This window comes from Heliangelus exortis, chromosome 7 (assembly GCF_036169615.1).
Source record: "Heliangelus exortis chromosome 7, bHelExo1.hap1, whole genome shotgun sequence".
NCBI classification, from domain to species: Eukaryota; Metazoa; Chordata; class Aves; order Apodiformes; family Trochilidae; genus Heliangelus; species Heliangelus exortis.
Genome location: NC_092428.1, coordinates 21159401 through 21174139, shown reverse-complemented (window position 1 = coordinate 21174139; position 14739 = coordinate 21159401). Strand labels below are relative to the sequence as shown.

The window sequence follows — 14739 nt, the reverse complement described above, 5'->3', positions numbered from 1 at the left end:
GAGAGGGGGTGTAGGAGAAGTCTAAGAGTGCCCCAGCACACCAGTAGGATCTTGAAGAAGGCTTTGAATGAGAATAATGCAGAAGAATGCATAACAGGGAGGTGGAAATTCCATCAGAGGAACCTGATGGGATTCACAGCCTGATTGTTACTTACCTGGATGTTTGTTTTCCTTAGAGTAAATGAAAATCCAGAGCTTTGAAGTCGACTGCTTCCAGGTATCCTTCAATGGAATAAAAAATGCCAGTTGCAGGCCAGAAACACATTGTTTATTTAGAGATTTCTAATGTTTATTTCTGAGCTTGTCATACTCTATAATTGTTAGGTACTCAAGGAGTCAATATATTAATGTTTACACTTATAATTCAGCTATTAGTAGTCATAATTTATGCAAGGAATCAAACTTCTCTTTTACTGTGGCATGCAATCATGTAAAATACCTCTTGAAACTTTCAAAATAAGATCCTTAATGCAGTTCTGTCCCCAGCTGTTAAACACTTTTGCCAGAAGCAACTCAAATCCCCCCAGGGCCCAGGCTGCAGCAAATTCAGCTGTTGAGGCTTTTGACAGGAACTTGCCTGGTAGCAGAAACTCCCTTTTCTGCTACCTGGTCAACACATGTAAATGCTCCAGCAAGTGAAACTGGTGCATGAGAGGGTAAACAGTGGCCTCTCCCCTAAGCAAGTCCCAAATCATCAAAGAGTTTTTGAGTTCAAGCCAGCAGGCTGGAGCCTGTGTGCTGGCACTGGAACAGGACTCAGTCTCAGACAGGAAGGCAAATGGCTTCAGTCACTGTGCCACATGCTATTACTGCAGAGCCTGGAAGCAGCTGGCTGGGCTTTTGCTGTAGTTGAGGCTCCTGCTGACAAAAGCATGGAGAGCAGCAGGACACTGCAGCTCGGTGGAGAGATGGCAGCCAAATGCAAGCATCAAAATTTGCTTTTTACCTCTGGTGCACTGTTCCTTCCTTGGATGCTCTTCCTTCTTTGTCTGAGTCCAACGCTTGGATCTGGGTCCAGTGCTGTTCAGCATCTTTGTTAATGACCTGGATGATGCCAGGGAGTCTGCTTGCAATGCTTTCAAGCTTGCAGGTGACACAAAAGTGAGAGGGGTGGGTGATCCACCAGGTGGTTGTGCTGCCATCCAGAGGGATGCTGAGTGCCTGGAGAACTGGGCAAATGGGCAAGTCATCCAGTTCAGCAAAAGGGAGAGCAAAGCCCTGCATCCACCAGCACAGGCCAGGGCAATCCAAATGAAAAGCAGATTGGCAGAAAAAGCCCTGGGGGTCCTGCTGGACAGAAATTGAACACAAGCCTCTAATGTGCCTCTGCTCTACTATAAGTCTGTGAATTATTGATATAAAAAAGATTCCTGAAGCACCTTTGGTTTTTTCAGGACGGTAGAAAGCATTTGGAAGAGAGTAAATATTTTCTTCAGGCAATATGTAAAAAAAGGATCATGTTTCCAAAGAAACAAAATTATCAAAAAAGAAAAATACTGGGGTTTTGTGGGTTTTTTGTTGTTTTTTTGAAGCAGGTGATCAGTACCTCAGAAATCAAACGTACCAACAGGAAAACTCGTACTGGCATGAACATTTCCTACAATTTTAATTTCAATAAGCCATGTTTTTAACCAAAAACATGTATTGTATTTGATGGAAAACTTAGTATTCTCTAGGCAGGAACAAGTTTGATATTGAATAGTTAATGTCTGATCAGATATTTTGCAAGATTGGAAAAGTCCCATCATGAAGGGACTTGAGTATCCCGAAGGGATGTGAGAAGCTGGCCCTTTGCCTGCTTCCCAGCCCTGCTAATTCCCAGGAGTGAAATTTCCCATCAGGAGCTGCTGTGCCAGGGCACAAGTTGTTGGGAAAGCTGATCTGACTGCCTGAGTCCCAAAGAGATTATTCCAAGCTCCCCTCCTCAAGTCTTGTATGAGAAAGATCAGATATTTTCAGACAGTAAAGTCAGTCTGTTCTTACAGACAAAAGGTTTCTTAAGGGATTTTGTTGTCTTTCCAGGGAAGTGAGGATTGCAAGCAATGCAGTCATCTTCCAGGAGATACCCCTTGACATATTTTCAGCTGTATGCTCTGCCGTGCCAGCTGCCTTTGAAATGGGAGAATAAAAAAGTCTTTTTTAGCCCCGTGCAATCCTGGAAAGCTGCAGAAGCCACAAGCACCCAGTGCTGTGTTGCTAAAGTGGGTCAGTGTCACGTGTGAAGCTGGGTCACTATTTTCTTCAAGTGTGAGGATTTTAGGGTCTTGTTTTATTCAACTCGATCTCCAAACATTTCAAGCAGACAGTTGCTTCATTAATTAATGCATAATTAATTGTACATCCCTATGCAACTCAAATTCCACTAGCTGCTTATACCTGTTTTTTCTGGTGTTTTTTTTTCTGCTCGACACCAAAATCCCCACAAACTGAGAAAGAGATGCCAAGGAATCAGAAGAATATTTCTGAGTGAGAATATTGACAAGGGGTTCTTTATGTTCAACCAGCTTTTAAATGCCAATTTAACTATATGCAAATTAAATCTTTTTGCTGAGGGTAGGAGCAGAACAGTTATTTTTCAGGTCATGTTAATTTTTGCCCTTGAACACCCCTCACCCCCAAAGTCTAACAATACAGACTGCTGCAGAGAAAGGACAGGCTGTGTGAAGAGGTCTTGGATATGCTGTGGGCAGTAAGAAGGCAAGGCCAGACCAGGCTTCTTTTAATGAAAATTTTCATTCTATAGAATTCTGCTTCAGGCTGTGAAATGTGAAACCAGCTGATAGCATCAGTTTGACTCTGAAGGGTCATGTGCCTGGATAAGAAAGTTCTGATTTAACTCAAGCTTAGAGAAATGCCATCCCAAGTTAAGGACAAAATAGACAAGAGATATTCCATGTCACCACTGAAGTGATTTCTTAGGAGGGTGGCACCAAGGCTCAATGGCTGAGATCCCTCTTCTCTTTGCCTCTATGACTTGGCCTCTTTGGCAGCAAACCAGCAGTTTCAGTCTGGCACAAATCTAAGTGCCAGATCCATTTTTTTTTCTTCCTATGAAGTGCACGTTCTCAAAGGGTAAAAAGCCCTGTATAAAACAATTGCAAAGTTAAATAATCATTGTTGTTCTCAAGAAATTACTTTAGTAGCCCTGTCTATGTAGGCAACAGACAGAGAAGTGTCACCTCAGGACAGTCTTTCTTTCAGGAGGAGTTTCTGCCCCTCAGACACAAGCCCAGCAGTCTGGCTTAACAACAGAACTAAGCAGGCTGCAGAAGAAACAGATGAGAGCTCCTCCAGTATCAGGCTCTGGGATTTCACCCTCAGCAAGCAGTCATGCAGGAACCAGCTGCTGATTACTACCAAAGCAAAACCTGGGATAGAAATGCCTGACATTACGAGAGCCTGAGGAAATCACACTGAAAATGCAGCGATGCCTCACTGATCCTGCTGAAGTGTTCTGTCCCTGTTTCCAAAGCATTGCTCAGCTACTGGAGGTGGCCAGGTGAGATATAATCTCAGGTGGTGCAGTTTCCTTCCCAGTAACCAGAAAGCAAATGAACTGGAATTTTGAATCTCAGCGTGGAAAGGAATCTTATCTTTGAAATGGAAGTTATTTCACCTGTGACTGTAAATGAGAACGAGTGGTGAGCAAGCACCATGAAAACACCTTGGTTTAGTTTAAAGATATTTATGGGAAGTCTCACTTATTGCTAAATGATGGAGAACAGTTATCATCTGTTAATTTACTACTACATAAGTAAAAATGTGCTAGGAGAAGCACACTTGTCAAATGAAAGCTCATTTAACGATTACACAGCACCTGGTGAATAACATCCAGTTAAAAAGTAAGCAATAAATGCATATTTTCTTTAGAATAATGTATTCTAGGAAAATAAGGTGACCAAAGCCCTTAACATTTTTGCTGGTCACAGAAAAACCAAAAAATATTAGAAAGTACACTAGGAGGTATTTCTTTTTGTAGTGAATATTGGAGTATTTAATACAACTACAACTTCCATGAGAAAGCTATTGGCTCTGATTCTCCACCCCACTGCAGCAGGCTGAGCTGAAGTCAGTACTGATATCTTGCTGTATTCAGACTAAAAAAAAAAAAAAAATCAGATAAAATACTAGTCTGGATATTACCTAGTATTTAGCCTCTTTGTTGGGTTTTTTCTTGTCACCACAGTATCTGAAGGTGTAATGTATCAAATCAATAGTAATAGCAAAATCCCAAGCCTCATCCAGAAGCTCATGTTTTCCTCTTCATGGGAGTGAGGATTTTTGCAGAATCAGGATTATTTTTGGGGGGTAGGGAGTAATCGAGGTAATCCTGGGTAGTGATGAGCATCATAAGTAAATAGTAAAGAGATGGTACCAGAACCCCCTTAATGATGGAAAGGTGTTCTCCAAGACTTGTTTCATCAAGAAACTGGGAGGTGATCTGTCTGGTCTCCTCTGGAAACAGTCCTTCACTCTTGTGCTTCAGCCTGGGTTTTTCAGTTTTTTCACAGCGATTTATTTGAGACCAAAACATACTGAGAAAAAAGGACACTGAAGCTAGATAACCTCTAATTTAAAAGTTAAAAATCTAAAAAAATTTCTGTAGCATAGTGAGCTATATTAGGGAGAAAAAAACCTAAACACAAATAAAAAAATAGCTAAAAGTATTAAAAAAAAACCAAACTGATCATTTGTAAGTATGCAAATAGCTGCACCCTCATTTCTCTTCTTTTCTATGATGTATCTGTTCAATAAAATGTGGCATTTTTGCATTGAGTACTTTTGGGAAACAATTTGATTAAAAGAAAAAAAAAGTTAATGTGTGAAAAATCCTCTACAGCAATCCCAGTACATCAGTTTTAGACAAGGATCATTTGGGACTCAAAAAGCAAGTGTGTTTCTTCTCAGGTAATGCCAAACAGATATATGTAGAAGTGAAAGTTTAAAAAGAGAAAAAAAAAAAAAAAGGCAGAAGAGATGCTTGCAAGTGAAGCCATGATGAGATGGTAGCCCTGGAAAACAGCCTAGTACGTAAGAGGCAAACTCTACTGAGGAATCACTTACAAGGGCTGACATATGACATCCTGACACCTCTAGATGAAGAAGAAAGTATGTTTGATAAGGTTTGATGAGCAGCCACAATCCCTGTTGAAATAACAAGTGGTACCCAAACAGGGACCCTCGGATCGGTGTTGAATTCCTTCACAGGAGGCGGAACCCGGCCGTGAGTGAGTGCTGCGCCGGCACTGAGGAAAAAAATCCCTGGCTGGCGTGATGGAAATCTCGCCCTGATCAGGAGAGTGACTGGGGAGGAGATGGGGTCCACTATGCCCAAGAAAGAGGCAGCAGTGGTTAAGCTCCTCCAACATATAATCTCTACGAGAGGACTAAGTTATGACTCGTGTACCCTGAAAGCCCTGTCACTGTGGGCGAGGGGAAAAAGCTCACTCTCTACATATGGAGAAGCTTTCGCCATCCCTACTTGGGAAAAGATAGGGCAAGAACTATGGCAAGACGTAAGTTCGGGTTCAAAAGAGGCGAGCAGATTCTCCACGTTGTGGAGGTTAATTAAAGAAACTTTTAAAAACGTGAAAGCAGAACGTTCAGCAGTAGCTTCTGCTTTTCCTGCGTTCACTGCCGAAGTTTCAAAAGAAACTCCCTCCGCGGCTGGTCCCTCCAGCTGTTCACGGGACTAATTATTCCACCCGCTGTCCCAGCCCGTGTGGCTGGGGCGAATAAGGTCTCTGCAGGAGCTTGTGCAGCCAAAACAACTGTGACAGCACCTCCAGAGCCCGGGGACCAACCCGTGGAAAAAAACGACAGCCTGGTAGAATTTCCACCGCCAACAGCAGAAAAGGCGGGAAACAGTTCGGTCTCTAACTCCCGTTCTTCATCACCCAAACCAGTCGTCTCGTCTTTGTATCCCCCGCTTCCACCATCCACACCCCACCTCCACCCCCCCATCTCTGCTGTAGGAAAAAAAAGGAGCGGATAGGTCTGGAGGGTACGCAATTAAGGAAACTGCTGCAAAAGCTGGAGGCTCCCGAAGCCTGTCTGGAGCTGTCGGTGAAACCCGAGCCAGCGTCATCAGCTTTTCCTGCGCCTCCGCCACCCCTCCGCACAGGATTTTCGTCGTTCCCACCTCCACCCCCACCGAATCCTTTCGTTTCCCAGGGACGTACCGGGGGAGATCGGTCCCGTGGCACCTTCGCCACCGCCACCTCCAATAACTTTGATTAACGGGGTAGGGTGGGACCGCCCCCTCTGACAACCTTGTTAATGAGGGGTGGGAGATCCGGAAATGAGATGGAAGGGGGTAGTTTTAGGCGCTTTAATTGAAGGTCAATTTATTCCATCTGCATTTCCACTTTTAATGGATAATGGGGGTCCTGTTTGGGAAGCATTAGACTGGAAAGTTTTAAAGGAAGCTAAAGCGGCAGTCACTCAATATGGGTTAAAATCACGGTGTAGTCAATCTGTTATTCAAACGTATTTTCTGCGCATTTGTTAACACCGAATGATGTTCAAACGATTGTGAAAATGTTATTGCTCCCATCCCAGCAGCTCTACTGATACCAAAACTGGCAAGTGGCTTGTGAAAATGCAGCTGCTGTCCCGCGACAGACCTTGTCCAAGCTGACAGATGCATTTTTTTGTGTCTTGTGTTTTTGTGTGCATTTGTCTGATAAACCTGATAAGTGCACACCCTTCAAGTTCCAATAAAGATGTTTCTCAAGTCTGTCTGTGTGGGGTTTCTGTGAAATGAACAGCCATATAAGCCATATTGTGAATGAGCCTTGAGAAATACTGGTGTTAAACAATGTGCCATGAATAGACAATGCTGGTAGTGTCAGAAAATGTTATAAGTTTAGACAATGCTGTTTTATGCTGTTTTACAAACTTATGCTGTTTTAACCCTAATATAAGAAAACACTGTTTTATAAAAGACAAGGTGATCTTGTAAATTGTGCTGAGCTAAAGACCTTGAAGCAACTGAAAAGTTACAAAAGAAGATGAGTGAGTGCAGAAGACAAGGAGATGTAGAAAAAGCTGTTGCAGCTAAATTGTGGACTGAATTAGCATTATGTAATCTCTAGGTGGTCATTGCTATAAATTAACCAATTAGCATTAAAGAGTGTGGTCATCATATACTAACCAATCAACAAGTAGCTTATGTATGAGACAGAAAGAATATATAAACTGAGCTATGTTGGCAATAAAATGGGATTTGCTTTCAGTCATATTGATTGTGTTGGCATCTCTCTGTACCCTCTCGTTGTCATGTCTGTGCCTGCCAGAGCAGATGTTGGATCCTGGTCTGAGCTCACCAACCTACTGACTCAGGTGGCCCCTTGGTGACACGGAAGTCACGGACACTGCACACGACCAATGTGATGCAGCCAATGCCACTTTATTGCCTGGAGAGCTGGGTTTATGTCAATTTTCTGGCTCCTGCTCATGAGCAAGCCATTTGTTGATTGGTGAGTTTGTGCTGTCCACGGCCTGAAGCAATAATTTGAGTGGGTGAGGTTTTCTCATCACACCAAGGGTTCTCTTTGCCCATATCTTATCTTGTCCTGCTTTCAATCAGCTGTGCCCAGCTTTGTTCTGCTTTTTGTGATGGTTTCATCAAACATGTAGCAATGGTTGACCTGTGCAACATTCTTGAGGTCTGCTGTGCTTGCAAGTCCTTGCACAGGCCTCTGGCTTACAGATCAACCAATTCCATTGGGTTTGGATGGTTCACTGTGCAGCCCCTCACTTTGTTTCAAGTTTAATAGTACCAGCTAGGACCAAATCAGTCTCTCTTACTTAATACTATTCCTGTAAATTTTCAGGAGCACAGGAGAGGTGATCCCTGCTGACAGGGAGTATTGGTACAGAGGCAGCTTTGGGGATTTTTTTTTAGTTGAATTCAGAATTTTAGCTCTGGAGAAGTTCTGTTTGTCAAAAGTCTGGACCACAATGGCAACGTCTTGATGCACTGCCTGTGAATATTTTCAGGTGTGGAGGATTTAATTCCACATTTTCATGCTGATGATCCACAAGGGAGAGGCTAAGGCCAGAGATTTGCTGTAGGATAAGCACCTTATTTTCACAATGCCATCTGGTCAGCCTCTGAAAGCATTATCAGAGAAATCAGGTCACTCCATGTCTGTGAGAGATTCTACACTGAACATGACTTGTCTGTTCTCTGCAGCCTCGTGCAATCACAAAAATCTCTGTATTCACAAGAAGCTGTCATACCAAGCCCAGTTTCTGTCAGAGACTCAAACCACATCCAGAATGTCAGTTCAGGAGCTGGTAAGTCCCAGCTGGCAGTGCAGCCCTGGTGCTCACCTGTAATGTTTTTAAGCTGATACAGGGAGGGGCATTCGAGCCCAGACATTCAAAAGTTCAGTGCACACAAAAACACTGTTCAAGGGATGGTTGTGATTAACTGCTCACCAGGCACTTGTGCAATCTCTGTATTAATGTGCACGTGCATTTGTGTTAAGTTTTGTGCAGTCAAAGCAACCAATGCATCCTGGCTAATAGGATCTCCAAGTCCCAAAGTTAAGCAGCAGCAGCAGGGTTTCCCTCACCTGACAAGCAAGAGGGCACTCAGAGCTTAGGGCAGTGAAGAAGAGTGGTTTTCTGCTGGGTTCTGTGATGTCTTTTTATTTTCCCTGTAGCCTTTGCATTCATGCTGTTCCTGTACTGCAGAGCTGAATGTGGTTACACCTGGCAGTGAAAGGAGCATGTTTAATTTTCATACATCCCCTGGTTCAACAAGTCATATTACTGCCTTGTAAGCAGGACATAGCTGCCAGGCAGGTGATGTATGGGGAGAGTATAAGCATCTCCTTGCTCTGGCATGACAAGTCTTGTTATTTTTCTCAGCCACACTGAGTAAACTATAAAATCTTGATTCATTTGTTATTCACACCCCAACTCTGAGTTATATGTACAATTTTTACAGGCAAAACAATGAACAATTCTTGTTCTTCCATAAATAACTTGGACTGCCTGTCTGCTTCTTCCTGGCATTCTTCACACAGCTCTGTGTCCTGCTCTGTGACACCACATCCATCAGGGATCATGCTGCCAAAGTGCAGGGAGGCTGTCTCACTATACCTGGGTATTCTAGGGCCTATTTGTTCTTTTTCTAACCCCGTTAAAACAAAATGAGGAGAGGGCAAGGGAGCTTCCAAAGAAACAAGGATATTGAATTGTAAATGGACTTTGTGGTTGTCTTTGAAAGCCTCTGAGCTGGTAAACTGGCTTAGCAGGAGCTTGAGTTGTTCAGCAGCTGTGGCAAATGTTCTCCTTTTCTCTGTTACCTGTAGCACCTTTTTTGCAAACTCTATAAAATACTTTGGCAGGAGGAGCCAGGAGGAGCTGTATCTGAGAGGAAGCACTCTGAGAGTTACTTCTTTTTCTCAGTTACTTCTTTTTTTTCCACCTGTGGAGATTAATGGTGGAGCAGATGTCCACCCACAGCCTATGGAAGACCCCATACTGGGAGAGGTGGATGGCCAAAGGAGGATGTAATCCTGTGGGAAGCCATGCTGGAGCAGGCTCCTGGCAGGACTTGTGACCCCATGGGGGACCCATGCTGGAGAAATCTGTTCCTGAAGGACTGCACCCCATGGAAAGGACCCGTGCTGGAGCAGTGAAAGAAGAGCTGCAGCCCATGGGAAGGACTTGTGAAAAGTGCACAGGGGGCTGTGTCCTGTGGGAGGGACTGATTCAGAAAATAACGGGTTAAAATGTAGAAGGCCAGATGTAGAGGCCCTATTATTTTGTAACAGATAGAAGACAGGTAGCAGGGACTAATGATTCTTAGGCAAGCATTAAACAGAAACTCCATTATGTACCCTTCAAGCAAGAATCAGCAGAAACCAGTTTTGTGGTCCATAGCCCTGCTAACTTGGCCAAAAGGGAAAGGACACCCTGAAGAAGACTCAGAGCCTTCCTCCAGAAGACCCCTTCACATGACCACGGGGGGACAGTGCACGTGCAAAGATGGGTGGAAATTTATGTTAACAGCTGATTGGCATCACCTCCACTGTTTGAATGTTTATGCATGTTCCTGTGATACACATGTATGATTTTGCATGATAAGTAGCTCTCTCCATTTAGCAGGGGTGTGAAGGTTAGGAGGAGTGATTCCCCTTGCACCCAGCACTGCAATAAAACATCCCTGCTTTGGAACTTTTCACAGGTTGTAAATTTTTTCCTGCCCATCAGGACTGACCCCATGCAGGAATATGGGAAGAGTGTGAGGATCCTCTCCCTTAGGAGGAGGCAGCTGGAGCAACAGTGTGGGAGGAGCTGACTGCAGCTCCTGATCCCCACCGCCCTGCACTACTCAGGAAGAGAAGATGGTGAATTTGGGAGTAAATAGATAGTGAATTTGGGAGTAAACCTGAGCCTGGGGAAAAGGGAAGGGTGGAAGGAATGTGTACTAAGATTACCCTACTGTGATTGAATTGGTAACAAATGAAATACTAATTTTTTTCCCTAAGGCGAGTCAGTTTTGCCCATGACTGTGATTGGTGAGTGATCCATCCCCTTCCCTTGCTTCACCCACAAACCTTTTTTTATTTTTCTCTCCACTGTCAGGTAAAGAAGGGAGTGATAGAGCGGCTTGGTAGGCACCTGGCATCCAGCCGTGGGCAACCCAGAAGAGATTCTAATTCTCAAGTGTGGAAAGAGAAGAAGAGCAGCACTCAGTAGTGTTGTTGGACACCATTTCTTGACAGCCAGATTTGGTTACTGAAGACTAAAAATCTTAGGCTTAAATTGGGGTTTAGAACTAAGAAAAATAAATGTGTTGTAACACTGTGTTTTTTTCCAATACTCCTGAAGGCTCTGAGATAAGAGGGCAGGAGCTGCCTGGCAGGGACTTGTGTGTGGTTGGTTTTGTGTCTGAAGGTGCATCCAGGCACTGCAGGGTGTGCAGAATCCCAAGGAGTTAAATGGCACCCATGTCCTCAGCATGGCCATGAGGCAATAATGTACCAGGAAAGGCCTCCAGCCAACTCTGCAACCACAGCAGCTCTGCTGGGGACACAAATGTGGGGATGAGCTACCAGGGCTCACCAGAAGCACCCAGTCTGCATGTGGTCAGCACCAGCAGCAAGGCCCTCTGCCAGGAAGCAAGTGTGGCTTCTGTCACATTTTGAAGCATTTCAATGGAGAATAGTTTGAGTGAATCATTCTATAGACATTTCTTTCAGCAAGCTGTTAACTAAAGCATAGAAAACTCCATTAATACATTCTTAAAGGGCTTTGCCTAAGGTCAAGCTTAAAAACCTAAGCCACTACTTAAACTTCTCCTGATTAAGTTCATTTTAAGCAGGTAACTTTGCCTGTGGACAGCTTCCCAGAGTGGCTCATGTTTAATCCTATAATTTATTGGATGATCTGAATTTTAAATCACTTCAGACAACTTTTATGTACAGAAAACCAAAACAAGGAATGCTACCTTTTTCCATAAGTTAGTGGTTAAACACATTTACCATGTTTGTTGAAAATTACCTGCTGAATATAAAAGATGCTTTCAGAAATTCATGCAGTTTAAATGATCAAGTCAGCTTGTGAAAAACAGAACAAAACATTTTGACTTCTGCATTTTTAGTATGTAATTTTTTGTTTGTTTTTTAATACAAAAAGGTTTCCTTTAAAACAGCAACAATCATGTTTACTGTTTGTTGCTGTTGTTAGATTTTTGTCGTTTCTGAAGACCTAACTAAAAGCTGAAGTAAAGAGGAACCTCTTTTAACTCTCAAAAGTGGAGAACTGGCTTAGAAACTTGAGGATAGAGTTAAGAAAACAACTTTTCCCTTATCTCTTCCCTGTGTGTTTGGACAGAACAAAGACAAAAAAATACCAGTAGCAGAACCTCTGAGAGATACATGTATTCCTCTGAATCATGCCTCAGAATTGAGTCCCACAGCTCTCTGTAAAGTAATTGGTCTAATTATATAGTAGCAAGGAGCTTCTTTAAATTCCTCAGAAATTAAGACGTGTCATCCGCTTAACATCTTAGCATCTGCTCCTGCCTCTTTCTCCACTACGTTATTCTGAAGGACACTTTTCTGGATGTTTTAAAGAGAGGGGGGGGAAAAAAACCCAAAACCCAACAAAAAAAAACCCAAACAACCAAAGAGCAAGCCCTTGAAACAAAAGAGATTGGGCCTTTCTTCAGTGGGATGAAGCATGTGAGGCATTTCACCCCCTCTTTATTTCTCAGCTGGGTGCACGTTTGCCTGGGTGAGTACAACAATCACTTTGTTCAGTGAAAATATAGGAGGATACAAGGATAACTTTAAATCCTGTAGTGATGTAGTAATGTTGTTCTGAAATATTTTTCTTGGCCACTGATCCCTGTTCAAATTTTATCCTCTGTGTTTCTATATTTGGAGTTTTGGTTCAAGTAGGATATTTTGAATCTCTAACAGTAAGACAGCAGAATGACAACTAATGTTTTTTTTCTTTTTTCTTTTTTTTTTTAAACTTTGTTTGCTGTTGTCTGGCAGCAAGTAAGTATTGAATTATGTCAAAATCCTAGGCATAATTTAAACCAGAATGTGCTTAGAACATTAGGTATGGTACCTACACTGGGAAAGTTCCAGACATTTGTGTGTAGACTAGGGGAGAGGTGTAAAATCATTGCAAGCTGAAATGGTTTATTTTGCAATGAATCTTGTCTGGGACTGAGATTTTTTTTTTAGAGAGATCCTGCTACTTAATTTGTTTCTCTTTAGTTTTCTTCTTTACTCATAGAAATCTATTTATTTGCTTCTGTGTGAATACTGGCACAGCAGCATGTAGAAGGAATTTTATTAAATGTAACTTTACAGATATAGTTCTGAAAGCCCACTGAACTGGGCATGTTGTGCACTCATAGTATTTCCAAAACAGCTCATGTTTACTTAGAGTCATGTAACAAAGCCAGATAGCTGCCACCTTCTAAATGCTTTTCTTTGGCTTTTGTTTTGTTTTAATTGCAGTTCAGGCAAATTATGCCCCATATTTCTTTGATAATGGAGGCAGAAGCACAAATGGGAACATGGCACTTTTCAGCCTTTTGGAGGACACCCCTGTTGGTCAGTATTAAAATTAATGTGTTTAACACTGTGAGACTGGAGCTGCTTGTTCTTTTGATTAGCAACATATATTTTGCTGTTGATTTTTGTTAGACCTTGTTTGTTTCTTGAAAGCTTTTATTTGGCCTCAGTTTAAAATGATATATTTGAATTTTAGCTGTAGTTTAAAACATTAATTTTATCATCAGCCAACTGAGAGTGATTTAGGTAAAGTTGTTACTATCAAACAGCAGCTTAGTTACAGATTTGAAAATGGCAAGGTTCACAGAAGAGTTACAGCAGAAAAATTGTTAAATCAAGTTACACACATGAACATGTAACTGTAGATGATAACCAATAATTTAAGCTTTGCAAAATCCAGTTATAGATAATTACTCACTTTTTTCTTTGTTAGCATCTATCAGCAAACAATCTGTGAACCCCACAAAACCTACCCTGAGAGGCATCTCAGCTCAGGGGGAGATACCAGGTCACAGCCTGCTTCAATCCCAGAAAGCTCAAAGGGCCTCACTTAGGATCATAAGAAGAGATTATCAAATTTGATCAGTACTTTTTTTTTTTTTTTTTTTTTTTTACTACAACTTGTATTCGGTGCTTCTGATGTGTCAACAAGCACAAAATTCCAGCACTTTTCCATTCTGAAAAGAGGGTTTGTACCACAGGGAAATGCTGTCCTGTCCATTTTTCAGGTACACACGTGTACACTCTGAATGGAACTGATCCCGAAGGGGATCCCGTGACCTATGGCTTGGCATATGAAGCTGGATCAAGACGTTACTTTTCTGTGGACAAGAACCTTGGAAATGTTACACTGATTGAAGAGCTAGACAGAGAGGTACAGTGCAATGCTACCACTATCTATTTATGGAATTTCCTTCAGTTTCATTTGATCTGTGGCTTTGAGGCACAATGCCAACATATTTGCTGCTGAATCATCTTAAATACTTCGCAATTTTGAGGCATTGTGCTTTATCCACGACCCCATTTTCCAGTTGACTTGTGCCACTGGCAGTGCCATGAATTTTTCTGGCAATTGACTGTCCAGCTTTTGCTAAAAGAGTCATTTACTCTTCATTCCTATCTCCCTGCACCCCATCTAGAGCTTGGGGACAGTTACTGTTCTCTAGTTCTGAAACACTGGACTCTCCTCTCTTTAGAAGGAAGAACATATTTGCACAAGCAGTGGATGAGGACACTACTCTAGATCTACATCATTGCCCTTTAGTCCATGTGTAACCACTGCCCTCAGCAATAGTGGAGGGAAGGCAGCTTTATTCTAGGAACAGGCACTGATCCCCTCGTGTGCCCTTTGCAGGGAATGGTTCACAATAACCAGTAAAGCCTTCAAAATGCTGTATACTGAGAAAGAAGAATTTTGAACCAATCGTGCCTTCTTATGGAGCTATTTCTTGGAAAAAAAAAATTGACTGATTTTTACTAGAACTGTCCAGGACAACATGAATTCAGAGACCAACAATCACTTGACAGTAGTCATAGGAATCCCAAGGAGCCCCTGGGGGTCTTCATAACCTCTGCTGTGATAGCTTTGATGTAATCATTGATATTTTCATCTGCCTGCTGCGACACATTTGAATTTGCTGTCTTTTTCCAACCAGGGCAAACACCATTTCTCTAACAAAGG

General features: G+C 42.4%; 1 protein-coding gene across 2 annotated transcripts in view; it reads left to right on the top strand.

Annotated features, from left to right (window-relative positions):
• Nucleotides 1–12026: 12026 nt before the first annotated feature.
• Nucleotides 12027–14739, top strand: part of CDHR1 (cadherin related family member 1) — a 28883-nt gene continuing 26170 nt past the window's right edge. Inside the window, exons 1-3 of one of the 2 annotated variants that reach the window (XM_071749292.1) lie at nt 12027–12261; nt 13002–13097; nt 13787–13932. In XM_071749292.1, coding sequence (XP_071605393.1) covers nt 12201–12261; nt 13002–13097; nt 13787–13932 — 303 coding nt within the window. In that variant the 5' untranslated portion in view covers nt 12027–12200. The remainder of the gene's footprint in view (nt 12262–13001; nt 13098–13786; nt 13933–14739) is intronic. The other variant, XM_071749291.1, reaches the window with a different exon arrangement.